This window comes from Acanthopagrus latus, chromosome 23, assembly GCF_904848185.1.
Source record: "Acanthopagrus latus isolate v.2019 chromosome 23, fAcaLat1.1, whole genome shotgun sequence".
Classification (NCBI taxonomy): Eukaryota; Metazoa; Chordata; class Actinopteri; order Spariformes; family Sparidae; genus Acanthopagrus; species Acanthopagrus latus.
The window spans coordinates 13,512,921-13,538,061 of record NC_051061.1 but is presented as its reverse complement, the minus strand read 5'-3'; the positions used below and the strand labels follow the sequence as shown (position 1 = coordinate 13,538,061).

General features: G+C 47.6%; 1 protein-coding gene across 1 annotated transcript in view; it reads right to left on the bottom strand.

Annotated features, from left to right (window-relative positions):
• Nucleotides 1-24,179, bottom strand: part of glis2b (GLIS family zinc finger 2b) — a 29,945-nt gene extending 5,766 nt beyond the window's left edge. The window contains exons 1-6 of the mRNA XM_037089611.1: nt 22,611-24,179; nt 3,191-3,392; nt 2,161-2,291; nt 654-803; nt 424-557; nt 190-308 (exon numbers count right to left, since the gene is read on the bottom strand). Coding sequence (XP_036945506.1) covers nt 190-308; nt 424-557; nt 654-803; nt 2,161-2,291; nt 3,191-3,368 — 712 coding nt within the window. The 5' untranslated portion in view covers nt 3,369-3,392; nt 22,611-24,179. The remainder of the gene's footprint in view (nt 1-189; nt 309-423; nt 558-653; nt 804-2,160; nt 2,292-3,190; nt 3,393-22,610) is intronic.
• Nucleotides 24,180-25,141: the final 962 nt, after the last annotated feature.

Below are 25,141 nucleotides of genomic sequence, written 5' to 3'. Positions count from 1 at the left end.
AATGAATTACGTTAACACATATCAAATTTCATCCCTCAGAAATGTGTTTTCCTTCTTGTTCCTACAGTTGAATGTTTGAGCCTCAGTTTGAAACTAGAAGGCTGTTTTACATAATGTGTAAAATCAGTGGGGCTACCCTTTAAATATAAAGCTCTGTACACATTGTTGTCATTGGGTTCTCCTGCTGACCTGTGTGTGACCGGTTGTGTATCTTGAGGTTCTCCAGGCGTGAGAAGCTCTTGTTGCAGGTGGGACAGCGGTGGGGCTTCTCGTTAGTGTGTGTGCGAATGTGGATGAGCATCTTGTACCTGCCATCAAACAAAAAGAAGTTCAGTGCAGCAGATTCCTCTCGGATTCTCTCCATATGTGTCCACTTTATTAATAATAATAATAGTACTGTTGGTTTCTCTGTGATTTGCTCACCTAGCATTGAAACCCCTCCCTTTGCGAGCGCAGCCCTCCCAGTGGCAGCAGTACCCAGAATCCTTTTCGGGCTTGACATGGAAGTCGTTGACATGATCCACCAGGTCTTGCAGGGAGTCAAAGAGCAGATGGCACTGGAGGAAACATTCAGCATTTCATGAATTGTTGTGACGATTCAACTGCAACACGCAGTAAAGTGTGTTCCCTCTCCTTTCCCGACTGGACCCTACCTTCTTCCAGCGACAGGCCAATTGCTCATCCGCTGAGAGGTCAGGAGAGGCTCTCTTGTCGCTCGTCTGGCCAATGAACATGGAGGACGGCAGGTGGAGTCCCGGCCCCGCTCCGATTGGCACAAAAAACTGAAAGGCCTGTGAGATGTTCTAAAAAAAACGGTGAAGGAGAGATAGGACTCACAAGGTTATCATTCCACTCCACGCATAAATAAAGAAACTCGCATAAAAACATAAAACCAAAGAGGTGGGTGTATTTTGAGGCCTCAAAAGTACTATAAAAACACTGTTCACGGTCATGGCTTTATAAAGGTATGAGCTCAGCTGGATTGACGCAGAGAATACTTGATAGAGACAAGAGTCGTTCTTTTCCTCAATGGAGTACAGAACTGCTAATCTTCATCTTTCCCCTTCAAAAATCCTCTCCACTTATTCTCTTGTAGTCACCCACCATGCGCTACAAAAACCTCCCTACATCCCTGCATGAGAGCTGTAAGATTCACTGAACCTCAGCTGGGGCTCAAAGAGCTAATGCAGTGACTCACACAAACTCACAGAGATACACACACACACGCAGAGTATCTTAGCTCGAGCATAAAAAAACAGAGAGGAGGAATTTAAAAGAGGAGAGCGAGTCCGAGCTGTCTCGCGAGCGCCGGGAAGTGCAGAGAGACAGATTAAGGGTGCAAATGGACCACAATCCCGTGGCTGTCTCTGCGTCCTCAGCTATGTCAGCAATGTGTATGTGACAAATTTCATAAAATGAGACCAATCCCCCTGCGCCGAGCTCTGCCTCTGCATGCAAAACTATGTGAGCCGCTTTGTGAGATGCTGTAGGGGAGAGAACATGTGAGCGTGAGTGTGTGCAGCTCTTATTGTGAGAGAGAGAGAGAGAGAGAGTGAAGGCGAGGGGGGGGGAAGCATCCTATCAGGATCTGAATATTATGTGAGTGTGCGTGTGTGATGAGGGGGTCGGCGGCTATCTAGGACCCGGTGGGACGTAAGGGGCGGCTGAATGGTCCCAGCCAGCGTGTCTCAATTCAATTGGGAGGCAATTGAATTAGGCGGCGTGAGGCCTGCATGGCTGTACCTTGTGTTAAATCCGATTAAACACACATACACACATGCACACAGGCACACACACACACACGTCATGCCAGCGGGGGCCACTGAGTTCAGCTTGTGCAGACAGAGGCACTTGTTAGGGACACAAGAGGTGTTTGATAAGAGCCACTCCCCTCTCTCTCTCTCACACACACACACACACACACACACACACACATAGACACACACATAAAAACCCCCCCCCCCCCCCCCCCCCCCCGTGCACAGCCTGATTTCCTTATGGAGAGTGTGACACAACCCCATGTTGTTCCTGATTTGCTGACCCCAGCAGGCTGAGTCACTCTTCGCTGTAGACGGGAAAGTGTTGGCCAGTGCTTTTTATTTCAACAACTCAGACGATGAACATGTCCTGGTGTGTGTGTGTGTGTGTGTTCATACTCACCCCTGAGGGGACGTAGTTGCCGTTAGTCATTTCTGGAGAACTGGGAGTGTGGCGGGAGGAGGGAGACATGCTCAGGTCCACTGCAGGGGGGGTGGGGGTGTCTGTTCGGTCGTGAGGGACCACCTGCACACCTGAGAAAAACAAACACACACCTGTGAAGGTGACCTCTCACCTGGCTGGGGGTTCTGGTATGGAGACACTGGTCTCACTCAGTCCTTGCAGACGGTCCATCATTCTGGTCCGGACTTAAATATATCAACAAGTACAGGACGGATTGGTCAGACATTTTGTACATGTCCCCAGAGGATGAAGCCTAATCACTTCAGTGGTCCTCTGTTGGTGAAACCTCTTGAAAACAACTGGATATACTGCAATGATCTTTGCTATACACACTCATATCAGTCGTAATAACTGGAATAACTTTGGTGATACCTTCACTTTTTATCTGATGCATCATCAGTTTGATATTTCAATCCGTCCATTACTTTTGTTTTTGGTCAGCTCCTTTCAACACTAATGTTGTCACATGTTTATACCAATAAGCTAAAGAAACTGGAACTTCTAGTATGTGACATCATCTTTTTTATGTTTAGACTACAGTAATAACTGTCGATCAGTCCCATATCTTTTGAGACACCAGTTGCCTGGTTGACGTCATATCACGCTGAAAGATGGCAGACGAAAGTAAATGTTGGCTTAATGGTAAGAAACTTCTTCCAAAGTCATGTATATTTTATTCTATAGACATTGTGTTGTTTCCTTGTCACTCAAATACTGGAAATAGTCAATGTGTTGTTTAAACATTTTGAGCAGCAAAACGCAAAACAACTTCTTTTTGGCGTCCATGTTACTCCCACATTCCAACACGGCACTTGAACACACCGAAGTCGGAAGAAAAACTTTCCATCGCAGGAAATGGGACCATCTGAGGAGCACGTGAATGCAGCAATAGAACCAAGCACCGTGTCACATCCACAACTTACTGGCTGCAGAAGAAAAGAGTCACGTGTCTCGTTGTGTTGTTACCCACCTGTGTGCGGCGATGCTGGGGAGGCGGGCTCTATGACTGCAGTGCCGTCATCCGCCATGCGGAGCTGGCGAGCTCGCTTGGGGTGCAGCGGGGAGAGCGGAGGCGAGCGCGCCCCTCTGTCCCTCCCATTGGCCCGCCGAGGGAGCTTCAGGTCCAGGGGCTCGTCCAGGGACAGCATGGCCACAACCCGCTCACCTCCCACCTGCACAAACAGTCACAGAGGGCCAGAATTAAGCCGAGAGGGGCCAGTGAAGGACGGCTTGGTTTTCATGCAGCCACACATACAGCGAAATGCAGTGACAGATTCCCACACCTGCAATCGTTCCCATGTGAATGTTGTGAAAGTTTCTCACATTCCACAATCCCGCTGGGTAAGAAATACTCCAAAACAATGGCAAACTCGCTGCAATCGTAAACTGAAACACCAAGTAAGCTGAAGAAAAACAAACACACACACACACACACACACACAGATCTGAGTGACCCCCTCCTCTTTTTCCATGCTGACCTTTACTCACACACTCTTCCTGAGGAATGTCTACAATCCAATCCAGATGGTCACCCTCACCGCCAGCCCTGCTTCACCCCACCCCTCGACCAGTCGCTGGCCCTTGCACCCTGTCACATCGGGCCCCCTCCGCCCACCCCCCACCACGTGCACCTTCAGACCCCACGGACCTTTGAGACCCACCGGCGGCAGGCCCCCAAGGCCTTCGAGTCCAGCTGCACCCACTCGGTCCACCTCCTCCCTCCTCTAAACACACTGACCTCTGGACCCAGCCTGAGGCTTGTGGGCAGGGCGCTTCGTCTAACTGTCATTTTGAGTTCCAGTCGAGGTCTTCCTCTGCCACCAGACTGACCCAGCATCACTGCGAAGAACTTGCGTGCACAACCCAACACCGATGTGATTCCTGTGAGTCAAGATTCATTGTAAAATGTTGATAATATTCAACAGAACCCCTTGAGGAAGCTTCACACATACAGGCGATGCTAGTGTTGTACTGCTGGTTCGCAGCCAAGCTCTCCATTCAACACAATGCCTTCAGGTTCACTGCTTCTTCTCCACAGAATCACACACACACAGTCGCAGGGTGTCCTATATTCCTGTTCGAGTTCATGTAGAACAAGTCCCACTGTGCATGTTGAGCCTTCGCCATACACAGATATACACACACACACACACACACACACAGAGTTGTACTTACAGAAGTGCGCGCTCGCACACACACACACACACAAGTAATTAATCAAACTGTAATTTCAACAAATTCGCCCCTCGTCCCTCTCCCTCACACACATGCCGACACACACCCGTAGAAGAAGCCGCGGTCGGTGGTGAATGGTGGGCTTTGAGAGCGACTGGCCAGGGGCCACATGAGAAGCCCTTGTGTCTGGGAGGCACGGAGCAGAGAGGTCACCAGGTTCACCGGCCCAATGAGGGATGGTTTGGCCACCAGCACACACACGCACACACACACACACACAGGCGAGGGAGGGAGGGGGTGTATAGACTCAATCAGCCATACATAAGACGATGATGATACACATCTCTAAGGGCTGATGCACACACACACACACACACACACACACACACACACACACACACACACACACACTGTATATCCACACACATGCGTGTTCCTCACATGCACATAAAAAAACAAATAACCTTTTGTTTTTATCACATTAGAAACCACACTCACAAGCACATGACCCACTGGCTCGTCTTGTTTGGCAGTATAGAATGACTTAACAAAGAAATGTCGGTAGTGATTAAAAAACAAAAGTAGCACGCTCCAAAATAAAATCATGATATTCTTAGGCTATAACACAACATGCAACATATCTCTACATTTTCAAATCTTCCAAAAGCCCTTCATAAAGTTAAACAAGAGTTTTCAACAAATACCTGAATATCGATACTGTGACAATATTGTAGGGATGACTATTGTCACTTTCACAAAAAGCGGGGGTGTACTATCAGACTCTTGTGGTGTAAAGAGACATTATGAGACAGGCCAAGTCAGGGCTAGCTGGTTAGTACGCTCACTTAAGCAGACAATACATAGACGTCTTTGATATACGTAAACACACATTATTTTAATAATATTATTTTTTTGACTTTTTTTTTTACATGAATTCTAGACACATCTTACAAATTGCCCCTTTAAGTTATTATTCCATCAGTTAAACCCAGGTTGCTTGTGTAATGATAAAGCAGGGGTATAACTGGCAGTTGCTCTAATGAGCGTTTTAACCATAGAGAGGTTGTTATGTGGGCAAACGCTGTCATTAGCTGAGAAAATAAACATGTTTTGATCTGTGATCCTCAGCGGATATGATCCTGATTTAGAATGAGCTGCGGTTAATACCACATCTCTCTCGCTCTCTCTCTCTTTCCTCTGGACTGGGTGGGTATGAATAACTTACTGTAACTCCTGCCAAGAGTTTTGGCTTCATTGTTTGGCTAAAATAGCAGAAAATCATCTGTCATCCACTTTAACTGAGTTAAAACCCTTTACCCCGAGGCACAGACGAGGAATCAGCTTAACCTTTCTGCAAATCCTCCTCTCATCCACTGCGGGGACAAACAGAAAAACTGGCCTCCCGTCACTGCCGTAATCCACTCTACGAGAACCAGATCTGGAACGTTTGGATCCATACGACGACTGGAATATAAATCAATTTGGCATCTAAAATCGTGTGATTCTACATGTCTCGATGTGAAACCCACAAAAGGCTCTTCTCAGGCGGCTGCTCCATGTGCAACCCATTACTATACCTCCATTATGGATCGTGCAGCTCATCTTTTCCAATTTATAAAAGCTGGCCTCCACAGCTATCTCACTCCTGCTCTAACAACAGCCAGCCTCGTGAAAGCATGTCCTTTCCCCCTATAATGGAGAGCATTCTTGGTATGTTTCAGCTTCCTGCATGACAACATATATATTATTTATATCTCAGTGAGGAAGCAACGACTTGTGTGTCATGAGTGTAAAACTTCTTGTTGTTTCAAAATTTGTTTTGATTCAGAGACCACTGGTATGACATATGATGTGTTTAGGCCCAAGATGGCGAAATAGGGAATTAAACTTAAACTTAAAGCCACTCAAGATTAGATTTGTTCTCAAATAGCAGGAGGTTTTTAACAACAAATGTGTTGATGTGAAAGACGGACTGACACTAGAATGAGTTTGTTTATTCGTAAATATATAGCATGCTGAATGGAAATTGAATAGTCAATAGTAGCTGAAAGACTTCGGTACCATTTAAAAAAATGGGAATTGAACCTTTTTACCTTTTAACAATATAAGATAAAAAGTTGCATTTGTGGAAGAATGTTTTGAAAAGGTGGTCTTAATACTTCATTTTCTGTATTTCTGAACTTAAAGACATTTTGTAGAAAGTACACTATTTTCCTCGCAAAAGATGTTGACTGTGATGTGTTGTACTGTATATCTGGTATAATGGTGACTTAAGAGTCACAAGACTGATGATTTAATTTTTTTTGAGGAAAACAGCAAACAGCCTTCGTCACCACCCGCATGAAGGCAAGTTAGGCGTATGTTGAAAAGAGCCTTGTGTAGCAGAGCCGAGCAGTGGGTTTTGATGGACACTGGTGTGTGCAATGCTCTCAAAGAGCTTTCTTTAAAAGCAATGTGCTTGAATCGCTCTCGGACTTCTAAGAAACACAGTGGGTCATAAAATATCTATGATATCAAACCCACCCGAGGCAGTCTGTGCCGCGCTAATGTGTTCCCTGCGGAGTTGGCCAGTGCAGCTCCCGGTGTATCAAGTCCACTCTGCTGGATTTCACCTCAGCCCACCCTTGTGATCATTTCTCGGCGGAGAAACCGTCGAGACTGGGAAGTGACTCACAGTGTGTGGATCTTGGACTGGAGCAACGGGATCTCGACTACATCCTCCAAATGGCCACGGCTGCCGGGAGGGGGGTTTGTGGGAAACGTGAGACAAAGATGCAGAGGAGGGAAGGAGCGTGGTGTCGTTTGGGTGTGCATGCCTGCCCGATATGCGAATGTGTGCGTAAAGCTCAGTGGCGGATGGCTGTGAAGTTTGTGGAAGGGGTGTTGGCCGGCCCCCATGCAGACTTCCTTGCTCAACCGTGGGGTCGACGGTCTCTCTGAAAGACGGCATTGTCCCCTCTCTGGGCCCTCTCTCTCTCTCTCTCTCTCTCTCTCTCTCTCTCTCTCTCTCTCTCTAGCAGAGTAAACACAGGCCACAGCAGCTGAACGGGAGAGGAGAGGAGAGGAGAGGAGGGATGACCGAGGGGGCCACAGCAAGGATATACAAGGAAGTAGAGGAGGAAGCGCAGTCCTGAAAGAGAGGTTTGTGTGTGTCCTCTTTAGCAGCCCCCATCACCTATTCCCCCTGCATAACCCTTTCCCACATCCACCCCTGTGCATCAGGGCACTGCTCAAGTCTCTTTGATGGGGTATTCGAGGTCGAGGTTGGCTGATGGTCGAAGGAGCACTGTGTGGCGGGGGGCGGGGAGGGGGGGGGCATCAGGTCAAAAGAGGGGTATGGGTTTCGACACCTCCAAGCTCCGAGGCTATAGGCTCACACGGATCAGCGGCGACCTTTGACCACGCACCGACCGATTGATTTCCAGCCCGATCCGAACGGAGGAGGGTCAGTTCAGTCCGCTCGATCTGAGTCCAGTGAAAAGCATCAGAGAATATCAAAACTGTGCGGCATGAGATGATTATGTTACAGGGTATAAAACCGGATTGGGTAATATTTTGCTTTCTGTGAGGGTGAGAGAGAGAATGTGTGCGTGTGTGTTTGTGCGTGTGTGTGTGTGTGTGTGTGCGCGTCTTGTGTGTGTGACCCCCTCTGAGGCTGGCTGTAACTTAATCTGCCTCCCGCTGTGACCCTGGGAGGTGGTCTGTAGGAGGTAAGCCATCTCTCCCCGGGGCTCTTTGCTCTCTCTTTTTTTCACTCTCACACACAAACACAGTGTGCGGGGAGAGCGAGCCAGAGCGAGAGAGCGAGAGAGAGAGTGAGCGGGAGAGCGCGGTGGGAACTTCCAGCATCTGATGGTGTTGATGTGAGTCTGAAGGGCTCCGACGAGCTGTTTTAAAGCGATCACGCTGTGAAAAATGAACCTTGCGGGAGGTAGCAGGAATTGCTACCTCCTGCGAGGCGTCCTCAGTTCTAACTAACAAGAAGGGAGTTGCCGGCTTTTAAACCCAGCTGCCTACATATATAGCACTTAGTATCACCCTGACGTGCATGACCAGGAGAAGTATCTACTTTAGTTCATGTCACCCTTGATACTGTAGAAATGAGTTCGTATTTCGACCACAAAATAACATTTAGCAGGGATTTTAGAACACCATATGTCTTTGCGAAGTATTTTGAGTCCATATTTGACCTGAGATGGCACATATGAACCAAACTCTGATCTGAGATATACAATCATAACATTTCTGGATCATGACCCTTTTTTGCTCGTCTTGACTTGACGAATTACATTTTTCAGCGCTGCAAGCCCCGGGCGCCCGAAGTTCCTGTACCTTTGCAAAGTGCCTTCCCCCCACGCAGGCATCTTTTTGCCTGCAGAAGTTCCTACTCCCGGTGGAAATGTGGCGCAATGTTACTTATCAAAAACGTTATATATCGGCTCACAAGTCAAGAACTTGCAGGACAGAGGCTACAGAGATACGTCTGTGATCATTTAAAAGCAGCCATTATAGCTTTCACTTTGAACCAGAGGAAGGGTGTCACGTCGATAGCACGTCGATCAAGGTTTAAAAGACTTTTCAACGGAAGAGAAAATCTTGACAAACATCAACATCGATGGTAAATTGATGTCTTTTGGATATGTTCTGATCAGTGGGGTCTCCATTAACAAACAGAATCCTACAAAATCTTCAGTCAGATGAGTTATTATAGGTTAGACTTAGAAAAGGTGACCAAACAAATAGAAGACATCCCCTAAATGTCAGGTGTGACATCGCAGCGACCACATTTAATAACCTGAGGACAAACAACTCTGTTTGGTAAATACGTTTTGCAATAGGTTTTGTAATTCTGTACTTTAGGCCCTTCAGCTGCAGCATGCGTCGTGTCTGGACCTGCTGGTTTTTCCATCCACCAGGTGGGACAGACAGGGTCAGGGGTGACTGACTGAGGTGTGTGGGTGTGGTGTGACCTCTGACCCCTGACATTTGGGTTTTACATCTTTAACTAGGCCAAGGCCTAATAAACAACTTGGCGTGTTTCAAGCAGGTTTTCACCTGGAGTAATCAGATTGAGGTGATCAAAGCATTTGCCTGTTTCAAAGTAAAGCAACTGCTGGATTCATATCAGAGTCGGGTGAGATTTCTCAAAGCAGGACGCGGCGGTGTGGCGAGTTAGACGTGAGTTAAGACGCGCTCTCGCCCAATCCGATCTGGAAACACGCGAAAAAAGCCCCAAAAATGGTCACTCCTTCTTCACTCCCACTCCTGTCACTGCTGACGTCTCTTGAGTTAATAGCCAGGAGTGACCCCACCTCCACTGACACACACACACACACACACACACACACACACACACACACACCCGAGCCGCAGCCCCCGCGTACGCCCTCCACCTCCCCGGCCCTGACGGCTCACTCAACACACAAACACACACAGCTGAGAGGTTTCTTTTTTTTTTTTTGCCTCTGTCCTCCTCAGCCAGCCGCCTCCTCAGACAGGAAACCTCAGTTTCCACTCCTCCTCCTCCTCCTCTGGGCCTCTCATTCCTTCTTTCTCTCTCTCTCTTCATCCCCCCGTTCTCTGCTTTTGTTTCTCTCTTACGTTCCCCTCTTTCAGTTTGCTTTTTTCTTCCCCTCATTCCTCCCTCACCTGCCGCTGCGCCCCTCCCTGTTTTACGTGGTGCGCTGATTGCCTAATTGTTTCCTCCATTCACACCATTTCATCAAGAATAATGGCTGCAAGTAAGACTTTTCTCTCCCACTGAACTTAAACTCTTTCTTTCTCCTGCCTTCTGCTAGCAAAAGAGCACACAGGATTGTATACAGTGTTATGTAATAGCAGCATGCTTGAAGCCTTCGGGGAAGGGCTACTGGGGGGGGGGGGAGACAGTTGTTGGAGGGCTGGAGTGAGAGACTGAGGGACACGTGCGTTCACAGCTTCAACACAGAGACAAATGAGCATGAGACAAAGTGCAAGACCTGGAGAGGACGGCGCATGAGACAAGGCGAGAAAGGAGTGAGGGAGCGAACGAAAGAAGGAGAGAGAGGGAAGGGAGGGATAGACGGAGTGAAGGAGGGAGAGAGTGCAACAGGAAGCTTCTCAGCAAGCTACCGATGGCCTCCAGCCAGAGCGTTCAGACACTGAAGAATTCCAGGCAGAGGGCAGGCAGGGAGGGAAGGTGCCAGGAGGGAGGGAGGGAGGCACGGAGCGAGGAGGGCGGGGCGCACTCGCGGTTTGTTGTCAAAGGGGACTGCTACATGAGAAAGGAAGAGCAACTCTCTCTGCGGTCGAACATTAACATTCAAAATTTTTTCTGAATTGGCTCTCTCAGATTTCAAGGAGCCGCCGCAGTGTTCTTCTGGTTTTGTTGTGAATTTAGGTGAACGGCTGAGGCGACTGGTACCGTGCGATCTTAACAGATAGTGATTTTAAAGAATGAAAATACTTTCGGTCAGATGAACTGACCGCAGGACACGGTCCTACATGTCACGTACCGTCACTTACGGTTGCAACAGGGTGCACGCTGAAGAAGGCGAGCTGAGTTGTGATTTGAAATTAAGGTGATATTTTAGACTCCCTGCTGTGTCACTTCTTAGACCTACATATATTCTGGACGTGCATTTTGAACCTTCAGGATGTCGACCTTTGTGCAGTTGAGCAACACTTCTGTCTAGAGACGCTTTTGTAAGAGATCTGATATCAATGGTAGACCGGGCTGAATAAAACATTAGACAGTGAGTGGTGTATATTCTAAAACTTGATAGAAAAAAATTCCGGCGGAAGAACCTGACGACAGCGCAGCAATTCCACTTAGCCGCGCCGCATATTGCGGGATTAGGCCACAAATGATCTATAAACAGCCATCTGACTGAGATTTCACATTGTGTCAGAAAGCCTTATGGCCCACTAAACCCGGGATTACGGCGTGACACAGTGACCTGACTCGACTCTTGGTGGGGATGGACGGGGCCGGAAGGATGGCAGATGATTTTCAAGGGGAAGCACGCGTCATCAGATCGACACGATGCTTTTCGAAACGAGAATTTGAATTGAAAATGCAAACATTCAGGCAAAGCTCCTGAGGTATGCTCGCCTCGAGGTGCAAATATCTTTCGACGAGGTACAGAAAGGGAGAGTTGGCACATTGGCACGAAAGCTTAGGAAACTTCTCCCAAGCCGCAGTCGATTTATTAGGCCCTCTAGTAGCTGCTATATGACATGAACAGTACGTGATCGAGGGCCCACGTGTGGCAACATGTGTTTCGAGTCACTGCTCTGTTTTTCTCCCACCTACTCCAACTCAGAATCGGACGGGGTCCGCACACGCTTTTAATCAACTGAAAACAGCTTTAATCTAAACTGTAGTATCAGGATCAGCGGTAAACAGATAATCCTGCCCGGGGGGGACGGGTGGATGGAGGGGGGGGCGATGACTCAGAGTGTCTAAACAGTAAAAGTACCCAGCACCAACACTCGAGGCACTTCGCACAACGGTAGTGTAGACTTTGAAGAGCGGTGAGTAATCTTACAATAACGCGGGGCATTTCACAACATAGCAGTTTCATGGCGGAGGGGAACCAATGAAACGCAGCAGGAGGCCTAACTCCATCCGTGAGAAGAGAAGAGAAGAGAAGAGAAGAGAAGAGAAGAGAAGAGAAGAGAAGAGAAGAGAAGAGAAGAGAAGAGAAGAAGTATTAGATTTGACTGACATCCCCACCCTGGCTTACTCTGACCTCCCACCAACACTCCACCTCCTGCAGTCCACCCATCATTCCTCCTCTCTCATCTTTGCTCCGCCATACTTCAACATAAACAAGAAACGTCCCCATCCCCATCGTCCGTCTCTCCTTCATCGACCCCCCTCTCACACGTCTCTTTCTCTCTCCCTGTATCTCTCTCTCTCCCTCCCCCCCCTCCTCTTTCTTTTCAGTCCATTCCTGCGGCCTCTCAGCACAGGCAGTGATGCAATCCTCCGACTCCTGCGCGCAATCACAGGGTCTGGAGACGGCTCGCCAGCCAAGCAGGGGCGTCACCGCACCACACTCAGTAGGAAAGCAACAGGAGAGGAAAGGGGGGGGGGGGAAGGAAAACAGTTTTGGGCTTTTAGAGCTGGTGGTGGGTGATGCAGCGATTAAAAGTTAACAGCTCAGTTTTTACCATTTGTGCAACAAAGCTTGAGGTAAACATGTTTGGGGTTTTGTGTTCAAGTGGTGAGGCGTGTTTTTTTTTTTAGACTCTGTCGTAAGTTTTCTGGACTGAATGAATTAAGATTGTGGGGGATGAAACAGCACAACAATCCCCGGCCCGCTCTTCCTCTCATCAGCCCACCAACCAGCTGTGTCCGTTTTTTTGCTCGGGGTTGCTAGCTGGATAGGGTCTGCGTTTCGGAAGTGATGCTTCTTTGCTTTACTCCCACACTAAATGCTGTCGTTCCAGCTGACTCACACCGACATTAGCATTATTCCAACAGCTCGACAGGCGGCATGAAATCCGAGTAATATCCGAGGAGGTTGTCAGCTCTAACCCTCTCACCGGGGGTCTGTGGACTTCCAAAACAAAAAGCGTCTTTTTTCTCCGTGGTTATTTGTGAGTACATAATGGACACGCAGCGGAACACTGAGCTCTTTCCACCACAGAGATGCATGCAAGCGAAGAGCGATCTTATCAAACACAGCGCACTAAGGCACGGATGGAAAGAGAGGTAAAAGCACTTTGAAATGCCATGTTTAAAGCTGAAACTTTGGGGTGTGTATACACACACACACACGCACACATTCACCCCTGGTTTGCCGGCTTTGCAGAGGCAGACCTCCCCCAAAGGCAGCAGCAATGAGCGCAAGGTCAGGTCAGGAATGCAAAGCACTGGCACCTGCCTTGATCTTTAAAATACCAGGTTCTTTCAGCACACACGCAAACAAAAGACCACTGGCAGCCACTCCCTTAAAACTCAGGGCAGACTTTAAGCCTTTGGAGGAAGGAGTTCAGCCCAAAATGGAAGAACACAGGTGGGCACCCCACAACTTGAGGAGGATGCATGAAATTTGGCTGCAACTAATGACACATCAATTCATTTTCTCGGTGAAACAATTCATTGTTGGGTCTTTACAATGTCAGAAAATGGTGAAAAATTATGATTTTTTTTTCCCAAAGCTCAAGACGACGTCCTCAAATGTCATGTTTTGACTACCACCCAGAGATATTGGGTTTAATGTCGAAGAACAGTGAAAAGAATAGCTGGAATCTGAAAATGTATATATTTTTTTCTTGAACATTCACTCAAACTGATTAATAGAGTAGTTGTTTTACCTATACAATATCAGAAAATGTTGAAAAATGTGCGCGCAAAAGCCCAACATGACGTCCTCAAATGTCTCGTTTCAGCCACAAGCCAAAGATGTTCAATTTACCGGCATCAGAGGAGAAAAAAAAACAGAAAATATTCACATTTAGCCAGCTGGAATCTGACTTTTATGTCCTTAAAAAAATGACACAAAAACAGTTAATCAGTTATCATAATGGTTGACAGCTGATCGATACATCGCTGAGGCTCCTCCTGAAGCTCCCTCCTGAACACAACTCAATGTACTAAGCAGCTGCGGTTGAACTCAACAGGAGACGTCTTTCATATTCCCTCAATGGTGAAAACCCAGCACCAGTTCTTAGCCACCGGGCGGGTAGGAGGGAAATGGGAGGAGGTCCAGATATCATTCTTTCTTTCTTTCTTTCTTTCTTTCTTTCTTTCTTTCTTTCTTTCTTTCTTTCTTTCTTTCTTTCTTTCTCTCCCACACAGTTAACGGCAAGCTGAGGGCAGATTAATAAGGGCGACATGCGTATGGAAACTGTGGTACGATAAGCAGCAAACCCGGGCTGTATTTCAGCACCAGCCGCTCGGGCCAATGTGGTCTCACGCTGTACATCCCCCCTATGTAAAAAGCCATAAAGATATGCATACGTGTACAGCATGCTGTGCGTGTTGTGGAGTTCAGACCAGTTCAGAGCGCTGTGGTACCGCTCCAGCTTTGGGAGGGGTGCGCCGGTCTCACAGTCATTTCCTGGACGGGAATATTATGGCACCACACGCATGAGAAGCAAACCCCTTTCGCCTTTACGCGCTGACCCCGGCCACTTCCATTCGCCTGCAACTTAATAAGCACAAAGTGAACTCCCTGGTGAGCGGGTCTCCTTATTCAATAGCCAAGGTAATATGATCCCAGAACCAGCTTTATGCAACATGGCCTCTGGGAGGCTGGGGGCATCGGGGTGGGCCGGGATAGTGGGTGCTCTAGTTATCGCTTTGCAGGGTTGACGAGGTCTATCGGAATACATCTAAGGCGACTTCGCCATGGGATTCCTGAACGGCCGCTCCTTGTCCCTGAGGAGGGCCGGGTGACACCTGTGCAGCATGCAGGGAGCCAAGAGGAGGGGGGAGCCAGATGTGCCCTGGACAGAGAGTGTCTCCTTTAAAGGCGCACTATGTCGTTTTGGAAAAGAAATTCAGAATTTTTAAGGAGGCAACAATGCAAACTCAGAAATGCTTTATTTTTTCCAAAACTGAATAAATGAGCTGGTCCCAGAGGAACATGAGGTCCCCAGAACACAGTTTGATGCTAGGTTGGTGGCAGGGTCCGCCAAATATAAGTCAAGTGGTGTTGTTGTTTAAGGTCAGTTTGTTTATTCAGTTTATTCAGTCATGAAAACAAGTTGAGTTTGTTTAGGCATTAAAAACTACGTATTGCAAGTTTAAAGTGCATTTGTTAGCACTTCCATCTAACATTCATGTGTGTGTGTGTGTGTGTGTGTGTGTGTGTGTGTGTGTGTGTGTGTGTGTGTGTGTGTGTGTGTGTGTGTGTGTGTGTTTATGTCAAAGAGAAGAGGGAACAGGGCCGGGGCTCGGCTTCCCGAACCAAAACATGAAACGTTGAAAGGGGAAGAAAACAGGAAGAGGGAGAAATACAGAACAGCAGAGAGCAATTAGCCGACGAGCTGACGTGACGTGTTTGTGTTGTGGCGGCAAACACACACACACACACACGCGCATGCGGGCGATCAAGGAGCTCCTGCTTCTTTAAATTTGGGCGTGCCCCCCATACTGTCTGCTATACTTCCATTTGAGCCTCGCCTCGCCGCTGATCTCACACACACGTACACACAAAGCTCGTGTTGTCTTTTTCCCCTGTGCGCCTGTGCCAACTTAACGGCAGCTCCATGTCTGCCCCGTGCCCCCCCCTGCCTGCCCACTCCACCCTCCCACCATGTCTGGCAATAAGACAAGGTCAATATGACAGTCTTTTCTCTCCTCTCTTTTCTCCCCTTTCTCTCTGTATTGCTGTGTTCTCGCTCAACTAAGTGACAGGCTCCACCCCACAGCTTTTATCTTTCACGGCTCAATCCAAGAGAGAGAAACAGAGAAAGAGAGCGAGGGAGACAGATGCAAAGGGACAGATGGAGGGCGACTGAGATGGCGACAGACAGAGTTGAGCATAATGCTGTAAAATGGAGTAGCACTGAAACTTGATTTGAATGTGTTGGCACGTCCAGTGTCTGTTGGAAGCAGATCTGGAGCCGATTCCTCTTCTTGTTTGGCGGAAAAAAAAGAAATGCACCAAGCGGCGAAGGGCTAATTATTGTGCCGCGGACCCTCGTAGAGCACATCGGTCGCCCTGAGAGAGGATCTCAGTCAGTGATGAAGGTCAGGGAGACGCTCACGCTCTCACACACTCCTCTGTCCCCAATCAATGCTGGCATTTAGAATCAATTAAGTAATGGCCAAGCCCGCTGTGACTGACAGGGCCTTTTATCGAGACCCGAGCAAACAAGGGGGCACGGGCGCAGTGGGCATCAGGACGCAGTAACAGAGAGAGACAGGCTGTGGTGAGGTCGTTACTCAAGATGGCCACCGAGAGTCAATCATTACAACTTTTTAGCGAGGCAGAAGTATCTAAGGTCAGAACAAGTCTTTATTTTACCAAACCTCAAACTCCAAAAAGAAAAAAAAAAAAAGAAAGAAAAAACAAATTACACGAGGCTCCCTCACGAGAGAAAAAAAACACAGCCACGCCACATACGAGTTGAATTAGCGCTGGCAACATCTCCACAACGCCACAGAGAAGGTAAACACTCGCAGGCCAAAAACTTTCTTCTCCCTCTTTTTACCGCATGTATAAGACGGGGGAATGTCTTATATAACGCGAGCGTCACTCGTGAAGCAGGGGGCTCATGGAAAGTGGGAGACGAAAAGAGCGCGGAGGGGAGGGGGGGAGAGAGCAGAAGTTAAAAGCGAGGAGGAGATGGAGTCCCGGGGAGTCGGGGTTGGACGAAGGAGGAGGAGGAGGAGGAGGAGGAGGAGGAGGAGGAGGGGGTGAAGAGGGGCAAAGTCTGGAAGCTAGCTGAGCAGGACTGGATATGCCCAGACAGGGAGCCAGGCCCAGGCCCAGACTTGAGAGCCTTATTGAGTCTTAGAAATGCCTCACCCGTCTCTCCCTCACTCCCTTCTTTGAAAAAAAACAAAAAAAAAAACTACCATCAATCCCTCTCTCCCCCGTCTCCTACACGCAGAGCCCCTCTCGTCCGACTCCTCCCTTTCTTTTTCTCTTCAAACAAGCAAACACACACTTATACATACCTCCGTCATACTGCACTGCTGTGGTGCTATTGAGAATCCAGGGTGTTGGCCAAGCAAGTAAATAATAATACAAACCAGCTGTGCCTCCACTTGCACTCCCTGCATCGCTGGGAGCAGATTACTGCTCTGAGCCCCCGGATATCTAAAAGTTCCATGTTCACGACCATCTATAGGTGAAATCTTTTGAGTATGTCCCTGGAAACTAACCCAAAAAAAACCTCTATTCCCTCCGCCAGCTCCTTTACATTGCTGTTATTCTTCCGAGTCTTGGCTTTCCTCCTCGATTCTCTCTTTAACTTTGCCTCATCAAGTGTGCCCTGCCCCAGACATGGTCTGCATATTGTCTGAAGGGCTGAAATTCTCTCACGATAGAAACACTGAGCAGAGAGCACAGAGCACATGCAGAAGGAGCATTAAAGAGAATGAGGAGAGGTAGGGTGGGGTAGCTGGAGTGAGGCACTGAGTTGTCTGTGTTTATTTTGGAAATGCAGGCCTGCAGACTCGCAGCAGAGGCACTGACCCCTAAACTTCACCACGGCAGATCCTCGCAGAAAGAGAGAGGGAGAGTCCTGAGCTCATGTGGGATGTCCCACACAGGTGATTTCGGACCCTACAGTCCCCCTCCGATGGGACTTTTTAACGCACCCTGGGGATCCAGGAATGGTCTGCTCCAGGAGGAAGCAGTGAGGCCGTGAGGTGATTAGTGGTTACAGTTTAACTGGAGAAAAATGCACGGTCCGTGAGCCCGGCCAGCCAGGGAGCAAAGGCGGTATGCACCGGTCTCCTTCAGTTTGCAAGTCGGCGTGAGTCAAGCTCTTCGTATCCGCTTTGTCTGCTCTTAATGTATGGGTCCAGGAGACGCCGCCGAGCCACATCACGCTGCAGCGCTCCAAAGTATGAGTGTGTCACCTCCATTGCTGCACACATGGAAATGATTAGTGATAAATTATTGAGCACAGAGCTGGACTGTAATGCCTGTGAGAGCAGAGAGAGGCATTTGCTGTCATCTTCAAAAGGTGAGCTGAAGTTCAGCTGTTGAATCGACTCTATTCCTACTCAAGATCTTAATGAGTCACAGTAATGCTAACAGGCTTGTGACGCCTATGATTTCCTCCGGCATACACACACACACACACACCGGCCAATACCAGCTGCATAACAACCAGGAAAAAACTCAAAATTAAGACGACGTACGGAGGTGAAGTGAGCAAGAACAGGTGGATCGTTCACATCAGCGAGAGCAATTTATCAATGCTGTGGCAGAAAAACTGCTAATTTAAGACAAATCATTCATTTTAACATAAACATTGTGACACATTAACATGTTCACTGCGCTGCAAAGAATGATTATCATCATTGTTGATTAATCTGCCGATTATTTGGTCAATAAAATGTCCAAGAAATTGGAAAATGCTGGAAAATGAAACGTCTTACCCTCATTAACCCCCAGCACCCTTTTCTAATCCCATCAACACTAACTCCACCTTTTCAGTATCTTAACCTACCTCTAGCCTTTCCCCCTAACCCCAACCTTATTTAACTTAATATTACCCAACTTCACTTTCTGTACTTTAACCTGCCCCCAGTTTTATTTCCTAACCTTAAGCTTGTTTAGCTAAATGTTGCCTCACCCTCACCTCAGTTTTTGCACCTTGAATCGTCCCCGGCCTCTTTTTCAACACTGACCTTCTTTAACTTGATATTGCCTCTGCCCAACCTTTTTGTTTTACCAACAATGACCCTTGACATCAGTGTGGCCTTAAGTAACCCTTTCTGTCACTTTAGGTGGCCCGTATTCCCCTTCCCCAACTATAATCATTTGATTCACATTGTTTGTATTTACAATAATATCTTCCTCATCTCTTCTGCTTTTTATCATGTTTTTTCATCTTTTACTGTCTGATTATATTATATCATTATACCCAATATAACAAAGACCAGCACGCTCTCTGAGCTCTGACTTTAGCCTGACCCTTTTGTGTCTTTTGTCCAACCAACAGTCCAAAACCCTCATATTCTTAATTTACTATTAAAATGAGAAAGAATAGGATGAAACCAATAAGAAGCTGAAATCAATAAATGTTTCACATTTTTGCTTGAAAATGACTGAACTAACCGACTGAATCATTCATCAACAAATCAATTCAATGAACTAGCCTCGTTACTCCTATGATTGTCCTCTGGCACACAGACCAATCAATCAGCTGCACAAAAAAAACACAGGAATTTGCCAAAAACTCCAAATAGAGTAAGGTGAAGTTGGCAAAGTGTTGGTATCATGGTGAAAACACTGATAATCAAAAGGCAAATCATTAATTTTAAAATAAATATTATGTAACATCTATGTGTTCAGTAAGGCTGCAAAAAACATTCATCATTATTGATTCATCCTTTAGTCTTAAAATGTCAAAAATCATGAGAAATGCTCATCCCAGTTTCTCAGAAGCTTAAGTGACTTCTTCAAACTGCTTCTTCTATCCAGCCGACAGTCAATACACCCAAAGACTCTGCTTTTATTGTCTTAAATCACAAAGATCATTGGGGATTGATCTTTATCAACCAACTACATGACTGAGTGACTGATCCAGTGACTCCTGTATAAAGACCTGGCTCTATTGCCTGCAAAAGGTCCAGCAATTTGCCAAAAACTTCCAAAAGAAGAAACCTGAAAGTTGATTGTTACCTTGAATGAGCTAAATGTCACATCATGGGGCTGACGTACAAATAAATATAATGTTCTGTGGACCTTTCTTCACATTTTTATGCCCAATCAAAGGTCGAAAGCTGTGATGTACAGCACCAATCCACATGACACAGCCTGCTCAGATATTTCATCCACTGGATGAATCCCAACTCTGTCAGATCAGAGATCTGATTAGTCTTAATAAATCGCTGCAGAGCTCTTTGTGCAACCACATAAAAATGATACAACTGTCACGGGAATCTCCAATAAAGTGGCCACTTCTCCCTGCGAGGATGAATGAAAGTGTGTATCAGGTGCCTTGTTTTCCCTGCGTGCCGCCCCATTCAGCTGAACACTATAATCCTCCGTCCCCTGCTGCTGAGTTGCCTTTCAGCTTGACCATAATCCCCCGGCAGCTATGGCACCCTGCTGCGATATCAATTCAGACACTCACACTTAAATTCCCCTCCGCTTACTGCTGGCAGTCCTTCCTCCTCCTTTCCCACAACAGTCAGACCGCGCTGCGCGATAAAAACCACTCTTGTCACCTTTGTTTTTCGGATGAGATTGCTCCCAAGCTGAGCATGCTGATGGTGCTCACTTTTTACTAGCCCCCCCCCCCCTTTTTTTTTTTTTTTCTTTTTTTTTTTTTAGGCATTAGGCGCAAGTGCACTGTGGGTTCCCACCAATCCCTCCACCACACGCCTCGTGGTTTGTTCTCTGACGCAGGGAGATGTCATTAGGGTCCACCTTCTCCACCATAAAAGCAGCTGCCTTTCCCCTTTCACTCCGTTTAGGAGGACTTCAGGGGTATGATGTCACACGGCTGTGGGCAAAGGGAGGTGACAACCACACCCCGTGATTTGATTTCAGAAGCCTGGCACGACGGAGGAGCCCTCAGTGTGTGTGCCCCTTCTTAATCGCAGCAGATGCGGCGAGTTCGTGTCAGAACTTTGTGCAAGCTGTTGCTCTCTGGCAGCTGTCCGAGTGTCTACATCTGGCCGAGCATGCAGTCAGGACGAGAAAATGTACAGAAACACACACACACACACACACACACACACACACACACACACACACATCCTGTAAGTGTGGAATGCCACCACAGGGACGCACAGCTGGACGACGAGAGCTGAGAGCCTTTCTCTCTGCAGCGACTAAAAAGTGGCTGTGTGCGCTGATGATGGCGATGGTGACGGATGCCTCTCTGCCTGGTCTCCCCCCCCACCCATCCTCAGATTGATGTTATGGTCGACCTGCGGCTGAACCGATCATCAGCTGATTGGATAAACAAGGCAGAGAACGCTCTTGTGGATGTGAGGAGCACCTGTGCTCACAGTTCAGAGAGGGGTTATGGATTAAATAGCAGGGGCCTGGAAGAGGGAGGGAGGGAGGGAGGGAGGGGAGGCAGAGGGAGTCAAAGTCCTCCCTCTTGCATAAAGGCTGCACAGGCCTCTTTCACTGCTCCTCTTCCCCTGCATACTTTGAGAGAGGTCCATGTGGGAGCAGAGCCAGACCACCTTCCAGACCAGTCTCATGTGACAGCGTTTCACCGCTCGTACCTCGGAAACATACAGCCGTCCTCTGATCCCCAAGCGCGGCTGCAGCCCCCTGAGTGTGCCTCGATGTGCATTGTGGGCCTAATGCTTTTTAATGATCAGGCCTTATTCCACTCCAGCACAGGGCTTGTTAGGTCCGCCTTGGCAGGGCTCTGCTCTTTCCCCTGGCATCTTCTGGAACAATGGGCCCATGGGAGGCAGCCAATGGGGAGAAGGTTCGTCCCAAACCCCCGGTCCCAGTGTGCACACAATTAGGCTTAGGGACAGTGGAATTGCTTAATTGGAGGAAAATAGCTCTTTATCTATGCCTCTGTGCCTGTGCTCATCCTTGCCTCCAGCGCTACACGCTCGGCCCCAACCAACTTAGAGAACCAGAATTATAAAAATGGAATGATCAACACACAACACTGTGTGACAGTAAAGGTGCACTGCGTAGTTTTTGTTTTTTTTTTGGGGGGGGGGTATTTTTAATCAGATCGGCAGCAAATAAACAAACTCTCTTTTGTGTTCGTGACTGAACGAACTGAATAAACAAACTGACCTTAAAGGGAGAACACAGCACTGTTTTTTCTTTATCTGTGGCGGACCCTACCACCTCTTCTGGCTTCAAACTGGGGACCTTATTTTCCTCATAGGACAGCTTGTTTATGCAGTCGTGGGGGGGAGAAAAAGAGAGTTTGAATTTCTTCTCTAAAAAATACACAGTTTCCCCCTTAAATAATCTCATATTCAGTCTTGCGTTTGGAAAGTGGACATTCTCATTCTCACATTTTCCCTCGTATGCTGCCGCCCCTTTATATCTACCAACACATCCCTCGGTTAAAGAGCCGGTCTGCAGCGTGCAGACGTTGAACTCTTTATCAGATGTTGTGACAGAACATCAGAGAGCTCAGCGCGAGCCTGCGTCTTGCACAACATCTGGCCGCTCTCTCTCTCTGGGATCTGTGATGTACGCCCCTACGGTATATAGGACTAGAATTTCTGACACCGCTCCGAAAAATGTCTCGGAGATGCAGGTGAGGCCCGCGGGAAATTAGGCAGAGAGAGAGAGAGAGAGAGAGAGAGAGAGAGAGAGAGAGAGAGAGAGAGAGAGAGAGAGAGAGAGGTTGGATGGCACCGGGAGAGCACGTCCGCCGCTGCCGGCCTCGAGTGTGAGTGAGAGTGCGCGGGGAGTCCGGGGCTGCAGGATCCGGGCGCACCGCTGGAGAGAGACTCAGAAAATAGGTCACTACCCCGTTTGAACTCGCGCAAATCTCCCACACCGTAGCGGCAGGCCAACGTGGACACACACTGACAGCAGACACAACACACAACACTGACAACGCGAAGATCGCGTTTGCTCCTGGCTTACCTTAACAGGGGGGAGAGGGAGAAAGAAAATGCCGTGGATATGGCCGAGATGTCTCCGACTTTGGCCCCCCTCCTTCTTTCCCGGTGCAAACTTCGGCACGCAAAGTCCTCCGGCTCGAAGCGGCGTCGGTGTCAAATGACTCCTCGTCAATGTGTCGCTTTTCCTCCGATAAAAAGCAAACGCGGAGCTGGTGCGTCTTGGGAAGATGTATCTAGGTGTCTGGAGAGGCGGTCCGCTCCCAGACCATTGTCAGGAGGATTTCTAAGCATGGAAAAATCAAACATAAGCTCGGACGCGGCGCGTGTGACAGCTGGTTGTTTAAATAGAGACTAATCTATACAGTGGCAGCCTGGTCTGTTGCCGTGGGGTGAGAGATTGTGCATGTTATCATTGCCCACTGGAAACCCGTCAAAAAAAAATTCAAAATTAAAACAACAAAAAAAAAAAAGTGTAAACACCCAGCCAGATCCGGAGCCTGAACTGTTCCCCGCTGGAGGAAAAATGAAGCCCACTGGTTGTGCTGTGCGTCAAAAACGCATATTCTCCCTAAATTACAATGCGCATCGCTTAATGGCAACGCTGGTCAAGCGGGGGTTTCCTATGGGTGGTCGCGGCTCTCCTGGCGGGGTGGGAGGGCAGTTCAGACCAGAGGGATGGCACGAAGTGGTGGGTAGGGTGGATAGGGCGGGTTGGCGACGGGGTGTGGGGGTAGAGGGGGAGGATCGTCTCCTTCTTCTTCTTCTTCTTCTTCTTCGGTGCTTTTTTTCCAGATGCCGAGGTGGGGCTCTTTGCTCTCCCTTTCCCTCGCAGTTATCTCCGCGACTCTTTCTGCTTTTTTTTTTCTTTTCTTGTTTTTTTTTTTTTTTTTTTTTTTTTTCCTCTCGCCCCTTCTGAGCACTCGAGGACGCGCCGAGTGTTGATGGTAGTCTCCCCCACGACCGTCTGAAGCGCACAGACAAGCCGCCCGGAGCCCAGCCAGCCCGTCAGGACCAGCTCAAGAGTCTGCCAGCTCAGCGCATGCTTACTGCTCCGCCCCTCCACCATGGGCAGTCCCCCGGCTCCTCTCCAAACTCTCCCTCCCCGGTCCTCACGGCCACCTCTCCGCCTCGGCTCTGCCTCATCGAGCCTTTCACGACGGATCACTTTCACCCGTTTGTTGTCCTCCTGCTTCGTGTTTTTCTCTCCTCCAGAGCTTTTTGATGACATCTCAGCTCTCACCCCTGACTCACCAGGCAGCCAAGGAAACAGTGAACACTGTATCAACAGTGTTACATAACTGAAAAGTTCTGACAGGCAGTAATTATACCATGATACTGATGTATGTCTGATATAAATACAAGTAAGGATGCATGGTATATAGTAGACTGATAAATGATCAGGCCGATACTGGTACATGTACATTATCGGTTATTGGCAGATAATGAAATTATAACCAATAAACAGAACTGATAATACAAAGCCAAATTACTTTAGCTGACTTAGCAAGCGCAGCATTTACACACAATATGTGGTGGTATGCACCTTTTTGGTTTTCCAAAAGCCAATAAACACGGAGAGGAAGGAGAAGAACAACAAGAAGAAGAAGAACAACAACAACAACTGAAGCAACAGTGACATTTATGAATTGAGCTGCTGCAGTGTAGACAAAAGCCACACACACACCGTCGCTGCAGTCCCCAAGAAGACGCCACAACTGTAATTTGCAGTACACGTTACGCAAGTGTTCGGAGAGAAAGGAGAAAGTCCTTGAGTTCAGCACAATGAATCTTACTAGAGCTATGAATCATAAGTCATCCATCTTTGCCCCTCTGCATCTCAGCCTTGTCACCCTCAGGGGTGCATAAACAACGGGTTATGAACCTGTCTTCAAAATACAAAAATGTGAAATTATTATGGGTATCGGCCATGAGAAGCACGGTGATTATTAGTTATCAATATCAGCTGACAAAATCCATATCTATAAATATATTGATGAACTAAAGTGTTTACAAACCATCATACAGTTTTATCATAAATTATTGCTTAAAATGGTTTGTAAAGCATATGACTGATTGTCAGCACTAAAATAACTGTTAACTAAAGTTAGTAATTAACTATAAATTCATGTTTTCAAATGTACTAACAACAGGTGTCTTTCACACTGGAGATGCTGAGGACATGTCCCCACTTTTAAAAACGATCAATTTGGCCCCATTACTTTTTTAGGATAAGTTAAAATGTGCTCAAAGAAATAGCTTACAAGAAAGTATAAACAAATGAGATTAAATACATTTTTACCATAAGATTATGTTCCCCTTAAATCACACGTGTTAACCACAAGACCATTTACAGTCTGAACTCTTATGTCTCCACCACTGTTCAACATAGTGTTACATCCCTGCTTGCATCATGGACACTAAATTCTTATTCTTATTCTTGGCTTTCTTCCATTTCTTTCAAGGTTTAGTTTTTTTTTTCTCCTCATCAAGGGTCTGAGGAAAGAAAATGTCAGTCACTGGACAGATTGTAAAACTCCTCTGAGGCATTGTGGC